Source organism: Falco rusticolus, chromosome 1, assembly GCF_015220075.1.
Source record: "Falco rusticolus isolate bFalRus1 chromosome 1, bFalRus1.pri, whole genome shotgun sequence".
Taxonomy (NCBI): Eukaryota; Metazoa; Chordata; class Aves; order Falconiformes; family Falconidae; genus Falco; species Falco rusticolus.
Window position 1 is genome coordinate 4,421,039 of NC_051187.1, and position 17,607 is coordinate 4,438,645.

General features: G+C 43.1%; 1 protein-coding gene, 1 long non-coding RNA gene and 2 other non-coding genes across 6 annotated transcripts in view; 1 reads left to right on the forward strand and 3 right to left on the reverse strand.

The window, feature by feature from the left end:
• Positions 1-1,425: 1,425 nt before the first annotated feature.
• Positions 1,426-2,077, reverse strand: LOC119156358. The gene is made up of 2 exons (XR_005107086.1): positions 1,861-2,077; positions 1,426-1,668 (listed from the first exon to the last, which is right to left on the reverse strand). It is a non-coding gene; the product is annotated as an uncharacterized LOC119156358 (long non-coding RNA).
• On the reverse strand, positions 1,432-1,566 carry LOC119142584. Its single transcript, XR_005102342.1, has one exon. It is a non-coding gene; the product is annotated as a small nucleolar RNA SNORA76 (small nucleolar RNA).
• LOC119142571 lies at positions 1,748-1,810 on the reverse strand. Its single transcript, XR_005102330.1, has one exon. It is a non-coding gene; the product is annotated as a small nucleolar RNA SNORD104 (small nucleolar RNA).
• Positions 2,078-3,777: 1,700 nt separating the features above from the next.
• The window catches only part of ERN1 (endoplasmic reticulum to nucleus signaling 1), a 42,443-nt gene continuing 28,613 nt past the window's right edge, over positions 3,778-17,607 (forward strand). For all 3 annotated transcript variants that reach the window (XR_005107027.1, XM_037405787.1, XM_037405797.1), the window contains exons 1-2: positions 3,778-3,924; positions 13,663-13,774. Coding sequence is in view for 2 of the 3 variants with exons in the window: in XM_037405787.1 (XP_037261684.1) it covers positions 3,853-3,924; positions 13,663-13,774 (184 nt within the window). In the remaining variant the exon portion in view is untranslated. The remainder of the gene's footprint in view (positions 3,925-13,662; positions 13,775-17,607) is intronic.

The window sequence follows — 17,607 nt, forward strand, 5'->3', positions numbered from 1 at the left end:
TTAGTTTACAAAGGTGAGTTTTGGCTCTCCTTTTATAACATGATTTGCTTTTTTTTAGAAGTAATTTTTAAGAACTCTTTTGTACATTGTGTTGTCACATTTGATGCAAGTCAAAATTTCCATGTGTAACTTGATGATTTACCATCTCTAAATGAAGCTACTATATTGAAGGTTTTTTAAACAGCACCTTGCCTGAAACATAAAAAGAAAACTAGCATTTAATATATTTAAAATTAATTCTATATTTGAACACCTATTTTGGTTACCTTTAATTGAAATCTTAGTAGGTTATATTTGTTACCTGAACTCCTCCTTGACCATTCCAGGCTGTGTATATTCTGGGGTTTGCCGATTACATAGGCATTATTTGCCTTTCATGAAGTCTGCATGTCTTGTACGCAGGTCTTTTATAGGATTTAATTTCTATGTGCAATAACTAAAAGTCAAAGGACTAGATGCACTAATGTGTAAACAGATTTAGACTTATTACACAAGATTGTCATATTGCACTTCAAACTGTGGGTAACTACAATCTGCTTGCTTTGTTTTGTTAAATAAATTTATCCCATGTCAAATGATTACTCAGTTAAATTTTATTTCTGCAGAGTGCTTAGCCACTATTTTCTGCAAGTTGTTTCGGTAACTTTATTAGAAAGGCAGCTTGCCAAGATGACATAGCATGCCATTTGTTTTTCAGATTTTTTTTTATATGCCTGGAGTTGTACTTGGCAGTTATGGCATGTGGCGATTTTAGGGTTCACCAGTACAGAGACTCTTCTAACTCTGAAAGGGCAATTTTACTGTAGGGAAACCAAAGTTCACTGCAGCAGTCAATATTAATGTGAGGAACATGCTTTAAAAACAATGTTATTTTTCCCATTTTACCACTGTGAAAACCTTTGAATTACTACCAGGGCTCACACTGCAGTAAGGGCACACACTATGTTCTATAGGTTTAATGGCAAAAGCCTCTCAGCTTAAGCGTCTTCCTTTATGGTTTTGCTAGACTTGGGTACTAGTCTTGTACATCCAGGTCTGTCCTGGGCCTGTGTAGAGGTGCAGCTTCTCTAAAGAAAACCCTGTGTGCCTCTGCCTGCAGGACAGCACCAGTGCAGCTGCTGAGGGCAGGGGCGCAGGCCCTGCCAGCCACCCTGCTGCAGCCCTTATCGGGCTCGGATCCCCGCTTTGGTTTCAAGCGGCTTCGCTGCGCAAAGGCCCCCCCAGCACTGGGTGCTCTCTGCTGGCTCACCCTCACCCGCTTGCATCCCTCCTGCAACACCCGGCGGAGCCGTGGCACTTCAGCCACCAGCGTCCCCTTTGCAAACCAACCCTCGACCACCCCCGGCGGCATCAGGCTTTGAAGCTCCACGGCGCAGGAGCTGCCTTGGGGCCCCGCCTCAGGCCGCCATTTCGTGCGGGCAGGCCCAGGCCGTCTGTCACTTGCTTTTAAAAGCGCCACCCGGGTCGGGCCGAGCAGCCCCAGTTATGAACAAGCGCTTCGCTCTGGCACTGCAGCTTGGCCGGCGGCGCCGCGGGGAGGGCACCCCGCCGGGTCAAAGGCAGTGCGGGGAACGGGCGCGGACGCGCGCAACAACCAGCCGGACACATTCACAGGGTGCACACAGCTTTATTCACCGAGACCGCTCGCCGCCGCTCGCCGCGCGGGCCCTGCAAGACACGGAGGGAAAACGGGAGGTTACAGACGTAGTGTATCGCGGCCGCCCCGCCGGGTGTCGGCAGCCTGGGCGCTCAGTAGTAGGTTTGCTTCATGCATGTCAGCAGTCTAACACGTGTCACGAGACATCACCGCGGCCCGGCCTGCCTGCCCACCCGCCCGCCCGTCACGCCACCAACGCTCACCTCCGCCCGCCGCGCCGTCGGAAAGGCCGAGCCCCCGCCCCGCTCTGCTTTATATCGCCGGTGGCGCCCCGCCCCTCGTTTCGCCCAATAGGATACAAGCCCCGGGGCACGTGCTGGTCCGGGTGCGCGCGCGCGGGGTGGTTGGTGCGCGCGCAGCGCGGCTGAGGCGGGAGCGCGGCTGAGGCGGGAGCGCCGCGCTGGCGCCGGGCCGAAGGAGGTAAGGCCCAGGCCGAGCCTGCCCTCCCCCGGCGCCTGCAGTGGTTCTAGTCGCCTTCCCAGAAGCAGTTGTACTCTTCTGTAGTTGTTTGTTCTAGCACTTTGCTGCTGTTAAGAAACGGTGCTTAACGTTAAAAACATAGGGGCTCACCTCTCTCGGACGTTGAGGTAGTTCCTCAGCTCCTGAGGAGAGGTGCCAGGGCAGCGGGGGCCTTCCCACTGCCTCAGCACCTGCATTCGGCAGTTTTCCTGCCTCCTGCGAGGCCACTGGGAAGCATTTCTGTTAAACGGCTATGATTTGGTAGGGGCATACGCAGTGTGTGTGCAACTGGGAAACTCCATAACATAGCATGGCATGAAATTCACCTTAAAGCTAATAAAATGGTGTGTGAGGAGGTAGCGGTCCCTAGCAGCTCACCTGCCAGCGTCCAAACTCAATGGCGGGACAGTGCTGCGTGCTTAACCCAGCTGCCTTCCCAGGGGAGGCCCATGCTCTTGCACAACACTGTGGCTGCTTTTTACAACCACCCGTCTTAACCGTCGTCCTGTAGGGTTTCGAGGGCTTTCTGCATGCGTGGCAGAGGTCTGGACGTGTTCCTCGTGTGTGCTGCTGCCACAGCACTCACAAAGCAGCACGTTAGGTGGTCTGCTGGTTCTCAAACAGGGGATGCTTAGAATCCAAGACCACCTTAAAGCAAGCCGTCTGTTAGTACCAGGGAACTGAATCACAGTGGTGGTTCTAGCTCCAGCATGGTTTTATCTATGCAGATTGGCAGGTTAGCTCATAACTGTGTCTCCTGCCCATGTAATCAAAGGCACGCTTATTCAAAGGGGAGCTGCCAGGGCTGATTTGTTACGTGCATATTGCACACTTAGTACTCTGTGTGCTCTGCGGCTCCCTTAATGGTATCGGTATTAAAAAGCAAACAATATGTAGCAAGGACAAAGTGGCTTTGTGTTCTATAAATAGGTATCTGAAAGCCAGGCCTTTGCCAAGCAGTGTAAATTTACTTTCTTCTTTTTAAAGCTTCTTCCATTTGATTCCATATTTTTTGTGTTTATTTTTACCTGTTCAGAGGAGCTTGGACCTGGGTTTTGGTTCAGTGGCACCTTCTTTGTTTTCACGTTTATTTAAGGCCTTGCAAGGCACACCAGGGTCAACAGTAACTTTGTCAAAACAGGAGCTACGCCAAATAAATTTGGCCTGATCTGCTTCGAAAGCAAAAAATCAATAGGGAAATTGTAGCGGGCAGGGTACTGCTGGAGGAGGGAGCCTGTTGCTTCAGCCTGAATTTACCCGTAAGGGTTTTTTTTTACGAATAAGCAGCAGCAGCAGCTGGCTAGCGTTGCTCCCCGCCGTTTAAAACACTGCCCTTGCCCGAGCCCCCCGGGCAGGCCGCTTTCGTCGGGGCTCAGCGCAAACGGGGAGGCTGCGGCAGCGGCGCGAAGCCCCGGGGCAGCGCTGCCCCCGGTGCCGCACGGCCCCCGGTGCCGCACGGCCCCCGGTGCCGCACGGCCCCCGGTCCCGCACGGCCCCCGGTCCCGCACGGCCCCCGGTCCCGCACGGCCCCCGGTCCCGCACGGCCCCCGGCCCTGCCCGCGGCGGGGGGCGGCCCCGCAGTACCTGCGCGCGGCCGGCCCGGCCCTCTGTGACGTCGGTGGCCCGGGCCGGGCGGCCCCGCCCCGCGCCGCGCGGGAGCGCCGGACACGCCGCGGGCGGCAGCAGCGGGCGGGGGGAGCCGGCCGGGCGCCCCCGGGTCCCCGCGGGGGGCAGCTATGGAGCCGCTGCGCCGCCGCCTCAGCCTGGGCGCGCTGCTGCTGCTGTCGCTGCTGTCGCCGAGGCCCGGGGTAAGCGAGGCGCGGGCCGAGCCTGCCCGCTTGGCCTGGGGCGGGGGCTCGTCCCGCGGGGGACCGGTGGGCAGGGCGGGGGCCGGTGGCAGAGTCCCCCGGCCGCAGCGGGGCGGGGTGGGCGCGGCTCGGCGTGCTGCGGGGGCGGCAGAGCCGGAGGGGTCCGGGGGAGGCCTTGCCCCGCGCAGGCCAGGCCCCCCGGCGGCGGAGAGCGGCGCCGGGGCTCCTGCGGGGGCAGCGCCAGGAGCGGGCAGTGTGGCGGAGCCCCTTGCCCCCTGCGCTGCCGTTGATGCCCTGCGTGGGGCGGGGGGCTGCGGCGGCCGAACCCTGCCCAGAGGCCGTGGACCTGTCTCTGCGCCGCACCTAACGCCCTACCTGAACGTAGAGTGCATTTATTAATGCTTGAAACATAAAAATACCATGAATTTCCCGTAAAGTGGTGGGTGGAAGCAGCACAGGGAAACTTGGAAGTTGAAACTATGTAGGTGGATGGAGAAACTAGTGACATGTGCTAGAAAATCTATGCTCTGGCCCCCCACAACTGAGGGGGCTTGTTTTCTTCCTGAAAAAGACCCCAACACTGTATGTGTGTTGACAACCAAATACAAATGACCAGCTACATACCGAGATACTGCAGCATTTGGATCATCCTGTTTCCAGAGCAAAGATAGCAGCGTGCACTGTGTACATATGGTTGGTTGGTATCCAAAAGAGACTACAGTCCTAAATTCAAAGGTGAAAGACAAAGTGCACAAGTCACTGCTCTACAGAACCTCTTCAGAAATAACCAGGTTGGTTGTAAGGTACTGCGTGGAGCAGTAAAAGCACAGGGAACGGTGAAACTGGTGCAAAGCAGATGGCATGCTGAGCAGATTGTTTTCACAGAGGTAATAATTTTAAAGTGTACTTTAAAATGGGTGCCGTGTACTGCATCTGTAGAGATGGAAAACTAAGTCTTCAAAAATTCAGTTCTGAAAGGTGCTGCTCTGTAAATTCTCAGGATCAGGAGGCAATGAAAAGGCCAGCTGGCATTCGCTGTTTCCATTATACTGAAGCGTAGAAGAGGAAAGTTTTAAGTTACGTTCTCGGATGGATTGTTCATTGTTACCTGAAAATGCTGCTGTAATATATGGGGGTATAGTTCAGGTTAAGCAAAGCTGAAGACTTCATTTTTCACCTGGATATAATAGCTCCACTCCCCTTCTTCAAAAGTAAACACTTTTAGTAATGAAGCTGTGTAACATACCTGCTGTTGTTACTTCATTGGAAAACTGGAAAGAATTAAATGCAGGCTGTAAGCATGGTAGTGTGCTCATGTCTTTGTCTTAGTCTGGACTATAAGGTTGGACTGAAATCTCCATGGGGTCCTGACAGCTTTGGGGTTCAGATTTTGTAGGGAAAACTGTTTTGCAACTCATGAAGTTTTAAAAATAGTAGTACTAATAGATTATTACTAAATTTTGTGTAATTTTACTTGCATAGTCACACAAAAACCTAGACTCAGGCCCAGGTAGAATTCGCCCCCTTTTTTCTCTAGATTTCTCTCTCCTGGTCTCCCTGCCCTGCCATCTTACCTCAGATCAGTGTCTGATCTCGCATTCTCCATTTCTGTTTCTTTTCTTGGCGCTTACCCTAGTCTTCTTGCTCTGCCAGCTGTAGTCCTCACCGTGACTTCCAAGTTGAAATCTATTCCGTACTTCACTCCCTTTTCAGAACTAGTTTTAATTTCTGTGAACTCAGTCCCAGTCATCTCACCTGTGATTAACCCATTTAACTGGAAAAGCTTATTTAGTACTATTAATGTCACTTGAGTAATAAATTCCCATGAAAAAGGCTGGCGTACAATTCTTGGTATTGAGGTAACAAGAAAAACATGACATTGCCTGAAGATTTGCAAATTGCGTTTTATATAGATTTCTTTAAGGGTACTGCTCTGCTCTGCCTTTTCTTTCTTTGATAAATGCACTTTGTTACTTTATATCACAACGTTAATACTGTTTTCCTTCAGTTTATAAGTTCATACAAGGGCTTCCTTTCCTGTCTTTGTAAGATGAAATGCTGTCTCTTGTTATTTTAGCTCTTGGAATTGCCCTGGCAATGTATGGGAACACATTATAAAAGGGTGACATTTCAGATACAGCAATGAGAAAAGCAATAAAGCTGTAAATAAACAGTTACTGTAAATATTATACAGTAATGATTTACAGTGCTCACTAGTTTTAAAAAGAAACCTCATTTTTTGTGAGCCGTGGACGTTCCAAACTGTGCTTGTTTCTCTTTTAACATGGAGTCAGTTTACTCAAAAATAACCTTTTGGGGATTAAACTGGCATTTAGGACATGGGTCTGCTCTCTCCTGCAGCCTATGGGATGGGTTTCAGTGCTCTGGTACATGGTGTGTGTGAGCTGCACCTGGCATGGGAAAACCCCGGCCTTAGCCAGATGTCTTGTTATCTCAGCTGGAGGTGTTTGGCCACTTAACTGATTCGCATGAAAACCTCTGTGAGACAGCAGAAGGTTTTAAAGAGGGCATCTTCAATCATGATGTTAACTAACATTTATGTGTTTTGAGTTGCAGATCTCCTTGTTCACTCAAAACCCCAATATATTAGGGTTTGGGGACTGCAGACTTGTCTTGCACAACTAAAATTAATGGACAGCTTTGTCCTGGAGTGTAAATTCATGTGTTTATAACTGTGTCTTGCTTATTTTGGTTGCTGGTGTTCCTGTGAATATTGAAATAAGTTTTGGCTTTACAGAGAGAATCAAGTCTGAAAACCTAGCTGGGACGTTGTGATGTGGAGCACCACTCGCAGTCCAGTCAAGTCAGAGGGTGGCTGGAGTGGACCTCCTGTAGTTTTCAGTTTTTCCTCTTGCAGTTCGTACGGGCATATGAATGAAAAGTCGCTGGAACTGAGTTACAGTGTTGATGAGAAGTAGCTAAAGAAGACATGTTGGAATTTAGTTTAAGATTAAAAGATCTGTAGGTTTGATTTCACTTTCTAAAGAAGATAGAACTTAATTTTTTTTTTAGCTCTCTTTCATGTATTAACTTTGTTATCAGCTATACTGAAAAACTTCCTCCTCCCTGTCCAGTAACTTACTGAATTTTACAAAGAGTTTCTTCATGGAATGGTTTTATTATGCATAGTCAGTTTTAGCATCTGGCCTGGCAATGAAGCTAGAGAATAGCTGTCAAAACCATAGACTGTGATGAATATGCCAAGTGCTTGCAGCGTGTGCTGATGTCTAAAAATATTTTGCTTTGCATCTGTATTGGTTTACTGATTGTGGTTTCAGTAGCCTAATTATGGTATAGACCTTTTCTTATTTTGAGGAAAGTGTCTGGTGCTGTTAATGCCAAAGTTATTTTTAAATACTTTTTTACTAAAATGCAGGTGTACAGCTTGATGTATATTAAACTAATTATCCAGTGAGGAATATAGATTTATTTTTTTCTCTCCAGCTTGAGTGATTATATATCTTGTCAACTTTTTTGTTCAGAAAGCCAGGTGTTACCAAAGAAATTATGAGGATGTAAATTCTAGTTAGCAAACCATCCATCCTTTGTCATCCATCAAACCTTACAAATTAAGTTTGGTGCATATGTATTCCAACTTAAGACTCAGAAAAGAGAAAATTATTGTCAGGTGACACTTGGCACTGTGATTTGTTTACTACCGAGCTTTCAATTATTTCTATGGAATGGGTAACACTGCTCAGAGTCAGCACACACCATCACACATCCAGGTCACTCTGAAATGTTTTCCTGTTACTTATTCATACTCGAAGAACCTCCTGTGGTATCACTGCCACAGCAAAACATATTTCTAGGTTACAGAACGATAACCTCAAGGAACTGAGTGGCCTGGTTTTCTTTTTATCTGCTGCTTCTACTGACTTCAGTGGGATTTGTGCATACTTGGTGACCTGCATTTCAAAAGTACTGGTTTTAAGCAGATAAATTAATGGAAGGGATTATTTCTGTGGAGACTGTTTTCTTCTAACACAACAAAACAAAGTAGGGCATTGCTCTGCTAATCCTTAAAACGATGTGAAATGTTGCTGTGAATGAAGAAGGTACTGTCTTTGACATTGAACTGTACCATAGCCGTATACGAACACACCAGAACTTGTCCTACAGCTTCCCCTGACCTTCGTTTGACTCTGTGGGCCCTTCAGAATTGCTTTGAGTCATTTTATTACTTTGATTTCTAAAACGTTTTAAAGATGTGGTAGATTTGGACTGAGGGAAGATTCTTCTGCAAGCATTAATTAGTATTTATGAAATGTGTTTCTATTTCTGTTTATGAAATGCTGTTTCTATTGGACAGTATATTTCTATTGTAGCTTAAAAATGCTATTTTCTGTTTAAACCCTAATCTTAGGCTGTTAGAGATTATTAGCAGTCGGGCACCCTAAGAATGGTAGATGGGAGTGGCGCCTTCCCCCCCCCACACCACAGGGGAACTTGAACTACTATGAAAAGCTTAAAAGAAGCTATAGTGATTTCTTGATCTTAGTCGTATCTGAGAAGTTTCTAGTCATTCTGCCTGTGGGCAACATTCAGGTGTTCATCTGGTTTTCTACACAAGCTTGTGTGAATACCTGCTTCAGCTATGGTTTTCTTTCCTTATCATTTGGCTTCTAAATGATCTGGAGGGTGCATGTATGGAAAAGCGCTCGTACTCCTGTGACTGCAGGATGTGCAGAGGAACTCTTTGCACGTTAGCACTTTCTGTTTGGTCCCAAGTACTAGCAACCTTCTAAAATGTCAGTCATCTGGAAGACCACCTTGGTTAATGATGTTTTGATGAGAGTTCCAGAACAAACATTTAATTCTGTAATTTCTATAGCCTTGATGCCACAACAGATAGACATTCAAATGCTAAATATGAAAATACTAAATCTACAGATCTGCAAGTAGTGTTCCATGTACTACATGTTACTGATATCTGATGCCTGACCATAATCATGGTGGTTATCTTACAGGCACATTTTTTTGTGAAAATGGTACAAGCTTTTATACTCTTCTCAATAAGAAGACAGGAAGAGAGCTTTCTGGAGAATATACTGATTCTGTAAGATAAGATAAAAGATAAAAACTTGCACAGAGAGTAAGATCTAGCCTAGAAAAACAATTTTAGTCTGTATACATAGAAGATGTGGTAGATTTGCTGTATGTTGAATTTTATTTGCAACTAAACTTCAACAGTAGTCATTATATTCAGGGTGTTGAATTCCCACCTGTGATCTAAAGGAACTTCAGTAATTTTCACTTCCTGCCTTTAACAGTTGTATGTTCTTGCTCGACTTACTGTGTTTCACTCTAGGTGCAGCTTCACTGTATTCATTAACTAAAATGATCAGCTTGAGTAATGGATGTTTTTGGTGTATCTTTTTTGATAGAAGAGCAAACAGTCATTCCAGTCTTTTAATTTAAGTGCTTTTGTTCGTGGAGTGGGTTTAGGGTAGATAGATTTTTATGAAGAAACAGGTATTTTTTGTGTACCCTGTGGTGTATAATGTACAGGATTTATACCATATACATGGTTGTATTAAAATACTGCCTAAAAATATTTTCTGCCTGATCTACAAATCTGATCAAAGAAGACTTAAATTCTCTGGGATAGGGATTTTTTGTGAGTGAAGTGAAGATACATCTGCAGTGAAGATACACATTTGATATGAGAAAGCTGAAATGTGCTTGTCAGAAGTTTGAGTAAAAAACCAATCAAATTAGATTTAAATTAAAATTAATTTAACTAATAAATAAGAGTTTATAAGAAGTTGTTCAAATGTTGTAGTTCATTGTGATTTCTTTGAACTTGCACGGATATGTAGTATGCACTTTAAACAGCTGCCTGGTGTTGAGCAACATCTGGCAGTTGAGAGCAGTGGTTAATTACATAAGGTTAACCTGGCAGGCACGGTTTGTTTGTGCAATTAGTTGAAATTAAGAGCTGTACTATTAATTCAGTGTCTTTGGTTCATGTGTTTTGTTATGTTTCTACTTTGTAAGCCCAGAGCCCCACTGACAGCTTTACGCAACTGAGGCTTTAAAGTTATTTCATTTATTACAAAGCTTCTCAGGTAATATTTAAAGAAATCAAATAACTGTTATGTGTTATCTAAAAGAAAAGCCTGGGAAAAAATATGTATATTTGTGCATTAACTATATATTAGTTTAAAAGACTTTTCAACATCCTTACCTATCACAAATCACTGTTAACCAGAATTGTTTGCGTGTTTTGGGGTTTTTTTTTGGGTAAAATGTGTTGAGATCTTCAAATGAAAATTAATATAAGAGTGTAAAGTGTTACTGCACAAAAGCTAATTTGGAAGTAATATTGACCACCATCCATTACTTCTGGTTTTCATCAAAACATTGTTTCCAGTAAATTTTGAAGTGTTTTCCCTTTCTTAACAACTTGAAAACAGAATGATTAATAATGGCTGGATGAGCGTCAGTGGGGTAGTATGTGGCTATACTTACATACATGTTTTTGAGGATGACTGCTGTCAGTTATGTCTCAAGATCTAACCCCTGTACAAAATGAGTTTGGGAAGTGAGCTGGCATTTTGTGCCATGCCACGTGTTGGGGTGTTACCCCACCGTTACCTGTGTGGGGGAGAGGTGACTTTGGTTCCATGGTAAAGAACAACAAATAGACAATTCCTTCTTCTGTTAATCCCAATTGTTTGTTGAACATTAGAGCAAACCAGAGAGCTAGGATGACTCTGGTGAAATTTAATGTCATTAATTTATGAATGACAGATTCTGAGAGCCAGAGAAGTTACAGTTGGGCTCCACTGCAGCAGTAGTGCTGTAAATGGAATTTGGAAAGACTGAAAATAAAATCATGAGCAGTATATATTACTGGAGTCACCCAAAGAAGTAACTCCATGAAGTAAATGTTCTAAGATATGGAGGATTTCCTAATAGTTGTTCCTACTGCTGGTACCCTATTGAACTGAAATGTCTCCTCATGCTTAAATAGTTTATGCACGATGAGATCAGTATAGTCTGCAAGTCTTCTAAATTTTCTGAGCTCGAAAGTTGTTTGTCCTGCAAAGGGAAGGAAACCTGTTTAAGTGCAGCTTTTTTCACACTCCTGGTATTCCTTGAATTGGGTATCTTTTTGGGGCCTCATCACAGCCCACTCATGAAATATTCATATTATAGCTCTGCATTCACACCGCTGTCAGTCATTGCCTCACACCAGTGATAAGGCTGAGGGAATCTGTCAGTCTGATGCAAGACAGCATGTTAGAAGTGAGGAGCGTTGACACTGCTCAGTTCGTGCCTCACTCGCTCATTAGTGTTAGGAAGATCAGTTACTCTAATTCTTAGATTATTATGATGTTCTGTGGGAAGCAGTGCTTTGTTTGCAAAGAAGCCTTATCTTTTGCATAAAAGCAGCTATAAAGATATGTACAATGCAACCCCAAGCTTCCCTTCTTGTTTTTGTTCAAGGGTAGTTCTATGCAGGCAGCTAGATAGTGATGGATTTAAACAGTAAATCTTCTTGGGGAGGCAGACTGACCTCACGGTCAGATGGCTTTTAGCTCCAGATGGATGTGATGATGGACTGTGGGTTATCAGTTCCCCCGCTTGTTGCAGAATCAGTGGGTCTGGCTTGTTAAATGCTGATTTAAGAAGACGGGAAGACTAGACAAGATGATTATAAATCAACTACACCATCCTAAGTTGTTTTGGGAGTTCATGTACCAAAAGACCTAAAGGGCAACATTTTCATGAATTACTTTGATGCAGTGGCTACGGTAGTTTGCTTTATCAAAAGTTATAATACAAAAGAATGAGAACTTGTAACTTTGCAGTACAGCTTCTCTTTGCTCTTACATAAAAGTCAGGTCATTAGGCTAGAAAGATACTCTTAAGTTCATTTCTGATTAGTAACATCTTGAGCTGCATATTCTATAGGCAAGCATGAGAGGAGCTGGTATTCGGTGTCCCTGTTTGAATGAACATTGCAAAGCTTCATTCCAGATGCAGCTGTAAATGTTTTATTTAAGGGCAGATATGTTTGCAGCCTGATAATTTGACTACTTCAGATAATGAAAATTATATTTATGGGTTGCAATAAATCTCCTTTTTTTCTGCACTTCCAGCAGTTACCTCTGATCTATTGTTTGTGTATTGTTGATTTGTACTTTCATTTTTTCTGTACTGTGTGTTTTACAATTGTCTGCTGCAGCTGTTTTTGTTACGACTAGAAAGAAGCGCATAATGTTTGTAGGTGCGACCTGAAAGTTGGCTAGTTATTACTTTATTATATTATCCTTTTAACTTTATGCTTTACCTGAAAGTCTAATGCTTTGAGTGGTACTACAAATGTATAGTTTTCCAAAGAAGTTTACCCCTATATCCATGCATTTTAATTTGGCAGTGGTGTATTTTGCTTCGCAGTAATTCTAACATGACTGATAATTGTTTTTTACAGTTTAAATCATTTAAGACATTATTAATAATGTAAAATTCATACACTTCCATTTCATGAACCATGGTAGGTTAAGAGTTATTAACTGTGAAACTTGCTAAACATGGCAGGTGGCACGCAGGTGAGCAGTGCAGATACAGTCTATGAATTACCAGTTACTTGAGCGGTAACTTGAGACTTGATAAATGGAAATGGGTCGGTCTTGGGGTGTATGGGATCATCCTTAGCCAGGATGAGAAGAGCAGACGTTAAATGAACATGTTTCTGCTTTGTGCTGTGAAGCACCTTGGACTTAGCCTCACTGTTCCGGTAACAGCTACATAATTCTGAGTCCTTGATGGTTATATGACGCCCTTTTAATGAAATTGCATGCTCTGTGATACCCAATCTCAAAAGTTGCTTGTGCTGTAGGAGTGACACCAGGCACCAAACAGCTCTGTACCCATACGTGTAAATACGAAGTGATGTGTCCCCGGGGGCAGAATGATTAGAATGTCAAATTGAGGTTTGAATCCTGCAGCTAACTGCTTTCTAGGAAATGTCTGTGGATGTGTTAATATATACGGACTTCCTTACACAGCGTTATTTACTACCTACTGCAGAAATACGGTATTGGGAGACGTAAGGTATAAAAATCCAATTAAGTGGTTTAACAGTATGGATCTTACCCACCCTTTAAGCTGCATCTATCCTAAATATTTTGCTCTTGCTCAGAGAATTTACATGCTTGCAGCTCCATCCTGTCTCTCAGCTGCAGTCACCCTCGTAGAATATTGATCACCTTTCAGTTTTATTTATCCATACTCTATCCAGTCAAAGTCTTTTGATCTTTAGGGAACTAAACCCTGGCAAATGTTATGTTCTATTTACTTGGTAATAGCATGTTTTTGACATTAACACTTAGGTTCTCTGAGCTGCTTTGAAGTCCCTTGCTCTAGCTGACTTATCACATAGTCTTTGTATTAGTCCTTTCCTGTCTCTGTCTCGGATTTCTCCCAACTCTAGTACAGGAAGACATTGATATTAAATTGAAAGTGGACGTTGAGTTAAAGCAGTTTATCTCTATTTATCTCTAGGGGAACTTAGCACAAGAAACTGTTCCATAATGTTAGGGTGGGGGGGTGGGGGTGGGGAATCACTTTAATTCAAAGGGCCAAGAAAGTCGTCCACTTGTGTGATTAAAAAGAAGTGATGTTCCAGACAATGTACTATATGGGACTTACAAGTAAACTCTGTAGTAAATAATTACCTTCAATGTATGGATTTTTCTTTTCCAGAACACCAGCTCAGTAACTGTGCCAGAAACACTGTTGTTTGTTTCAACCCTTGATGGAAGTTTGCATGCCGTCAGCAAGAGGACAGGAGCAATCAAGTGGACTTTAAAAGAAGGTGAGCAGAAAGTATCCTGATGGCCTCTACTCAGTAATGGTAGTAACGTTCAAATCAATTGATAATTCAAACTGTTGTAGGGCCTGGTAATAACTTTATTTTCTTTCTTAATTTTGCTTTTGCTCCAGTATTAAGCTGCAGTGTTTCTGGAGTCATGTTCATCTTCATATTTTCACTTTGCAGATTTTCCCAGGTTGATGTTGGGGTTTTTTTTGCCAGAATGTTTAAGCTGTAGTGGTGTAATTGGTAGGTATCCTGTTTTATGGGAGTGAGTGCAATTATTTAAACAAGCATAGAACAGAATAGATGGCAAATGAGAGTGTCAGCTGGTGGAGCTGGTGGCCAAGGACTTGCGTGATTGTGTCTCTGGAATACCCTACATTCACTGGTGCAGTGGATATCATGCAAACCTCAGGTCTTTTTTCTATAATAATTGTTTGGAAACAGCAGAGTTTTTTAAATAAAAGGACTGCACTTGTATAAAGAAATTTAACATTGCTCAGTGACTGGAAGTGATTTTGTAATTTTAATTACAGAGTAGAGATAGCTCTTTATGTCTTCGTGAAAAATTCAGAATTTAATACAGACTTGTTTTAGTGGGACTCTGATTACATATGGTGGAGAGATAGTAGCACTTTCTCTTCACTTCTGGAAATAAATTGGAAAGCAGGTGTAGATGGAAAGGAGTCACAGTGATTGCATCATTCTCTCCTGTATTTTTAAACCTGATGTCAGTTTAGTAAGTGAGCTGAAATGGTAGGGAATGGATTGTGCATATCTGATACCGGCAGTACAAACAATTTTTCTTATTTGTGAAGCCATTCATATTTGAATAGAAATCTACCCGACAAAAAGTTAACTTCATAAATGAGCAAAAAATGCTTTGGTAGCTCCTTTTGGAGTAAAAAGGGATGAACAAATATTTTCTTGAAGGATCTTGATTAACAGGTGTGATCACATTTTCTTCCCTGTTTCCTCTTTAAATTTAGATCTCTCCTTTCCCTGAACAGGCTTGAATAGAAAAATGTTAGCAGCCTCCTCCTTTGTTGTTGCTATAGGCTGCTGCGGTGTTGAGAGCAGCTTACTGGTTTTTGCTGGTCGTTCAACTGACATGAACATACACCACATAGTCCTGTCCTAGAAGGGTATCTTAACTGGCAAGAGTCTTTTTGAGGAAGAAAGGAACACACTTTGGTAATGAAAAGGATCTTAGAGTGTATTGCTCAAGGAACTTCCCTTATTTAAAAAAATAAATAAATATTGTGAAACTATTGTTGGTACAGTAGAACTGCCAGACTGGATAATCTAGTTTTATAGGACTTCTTTTTTCCCCTCTCTGTTGCTAACTGTGCATTATTCTGCACCTTATGTACATGAGGTATGTTCACTTGCTTTTGGCAAAGCACTTACTGCCCATTGGTTTATTTCTGTATAATAGAACAACACTCAAGGGCCTATGGGAAAAAAATAGTGGTAGTTATCATTGTTACAAGATGTCTCATGAGTTAACTTAGTTAAGTGTACATGGAGCAAGGGCCTGTACATATAAATTGGTGATTAATTTGTAATTGGAAGGTTTTTATTTATTTTTGCAAAACTGTATTTGTTGGTGGTCACCCTGTGGGTGGGAAGCCCAACAAAGATGCGACAGTGTTGGGAAGTAACAGCCTGTGAAAGTCCATACCATCTTGCTGCGCTAAATCCCTGGAGAGATTTAGTGGTGCAGAATTCAGTATTAATATTAGTGTCTAAACACCATTGTTCGGTGCATTCTCTCTGTCAACAGTAAGCTGTATTGCTGCAGAGAATTACCCAGTGGGAAGCTGCATGCATTGCAAGCAGTGTTCTTTGCAGGTGCCATTTTACCCTGATTACCAGTGAGCCATGTATGTAGTTCACGTGCTTTGGGAAGCTGTGGAGGTCACCTGAAGTGTTGCAGCAGCAGCATTCATCAGGAGGGGAATGTTTTATTGCTGCACTTAAGCAGCAAGGTATTTAACAAAGGAAAATTCATATATGTTTTATTTTTATTGGGGGAAAAAACCAAGGTAGCATTCGTTATCAGGTGGTACTTAAACAAACATGAAAATCTTGCCATGTGTGGTTTGTTTTAATTGAGTACTGAAGCTTATCTTAGGTATGCAAAGTAAATGAGCCAGTGGTTATCACCACGATAGTATGTTTGGGTTTCCTGCCTTCATCTAGTGCTGGCAAGAAAGGCAGTCTGAATACTTGTGCTCCCCATAGAGCAGGCAAAAAAAAATGGGTCTGTTAGTAATAGGGCTCTCCAGCAGTTCAGAAATAAAGCTGCGTTCCCTGCAGTTACAGGTAGCCTTATTTGTTGAGGGTGCTTTATACCCTCATTTCCTGTTAGCTTCAAAGGGTCCTACTATCCAACAGCTCTCAGGTTTTTTCAGTGGCCAGGTGACTGATGCTGCTTGTTCCCTGGGCCTTGGAAACCTGGAATATGGTTGGAAAGTTTATAGAAAAAACCCACACTCTTCCTCTCTCCAAGTTTCTGAGAGACACCTTTGCTTCTGCTGTGACCCCACAAAAACTATGGTATTGAAAGGCATTTGTTTGAATGGGTATTGAAAGGTTGTGGCACACATTTGAGATCAGAAACTAAATAAGGCTCTTGGTGCCGTCTCTGAGCAGTAGAAGGAGCTGTCAGTTCTAAGTGACAGGGTGATCGTCTCCCATCTTTTCTGCACTTGCCACTAGTAAGGTATGTGGTGAGCGTCCTCAGTAAGATTACTTAGGTTGAAGTAACTTCCCCAAGACTGCTGGAAATGAAACTTCTTCTGTCATTCCCTATAGATCTCTTCGAAAGGTACCAGAGTGCAGCAATTTAGGTTTGCTTTTACATGCGGACAAGAAAGTAGCCAGATGGTGACATTGGCAAGCCAGAAACTGGAGAGTGCTTTTCTCCTTAATGTCAGACTTCGCATTTACAATTCTGATTTCAGTGTGAGCTTTAAGAACATGATTTTAAGACTGCCCTGTTCTCTCACATCTTTGTAAAAATCATCCTGTACATCTTTGTTAACCGGAGAACTTAAGTTAATGAACAGAATGTTGAACTTTGAGATGTTAAGAATGTAGTGTTTCAAACTGTACTCTTGGACAGAGTATTTCTCTGTTCTTCTCACAGTCAGTCCTGTGTGTCCTTCTGTACCATTCAAAGCAATCTCCTTCTCTTCGTTCACCAGCTCCTTAAAAGCTTTTCCCCTAAGAACTAATTCAGAGTAATTTGCCAGAAGAACATGTAATATATACAGATTTGGATCTAGATTTAGAGCCAGCAGAAGTTTTGTTATGATCTTCAGTTCCCTGTAGCAATCAAAAAAACAATGGTCCACAATGAATTTAAAAGGTTTTGATTTCTGATACCTTACTCATAACCTATGGGTATCAGTGGTCTGGTCATGGTAAGACAAAGATACACAGACTGTATCTATCAATGGTATGCATTCTGTAGATTGTAGAGGGCAAATCTGAGATCTGTAGGTCCTGCTCCAATAACAGTGGTTATTCCCAGGTAAGAAGCAATATCTTTATGCATAGCTGTAAATCAATAAGGATAATCAAGACAAAATGATTGTAGAACGGTACTCTTTCCAACAAATTCCAGAGGATAGTTTGTGAGTGTCTCTAACCTCATTTGGTGAACTTGCAGCAGCATGTGAGGATGACATGATCTTGAACTGGCCCATTAGCTGAAATCTTATGGTAGGGCCTCAAGTCAGTAAACCGTTTTTTCCATCTGGTTCCAGTGGGGCAGCAACTTACTCATTTGTTGTTTCAGAATCTCCCACTTCTCCTTTTCAGCC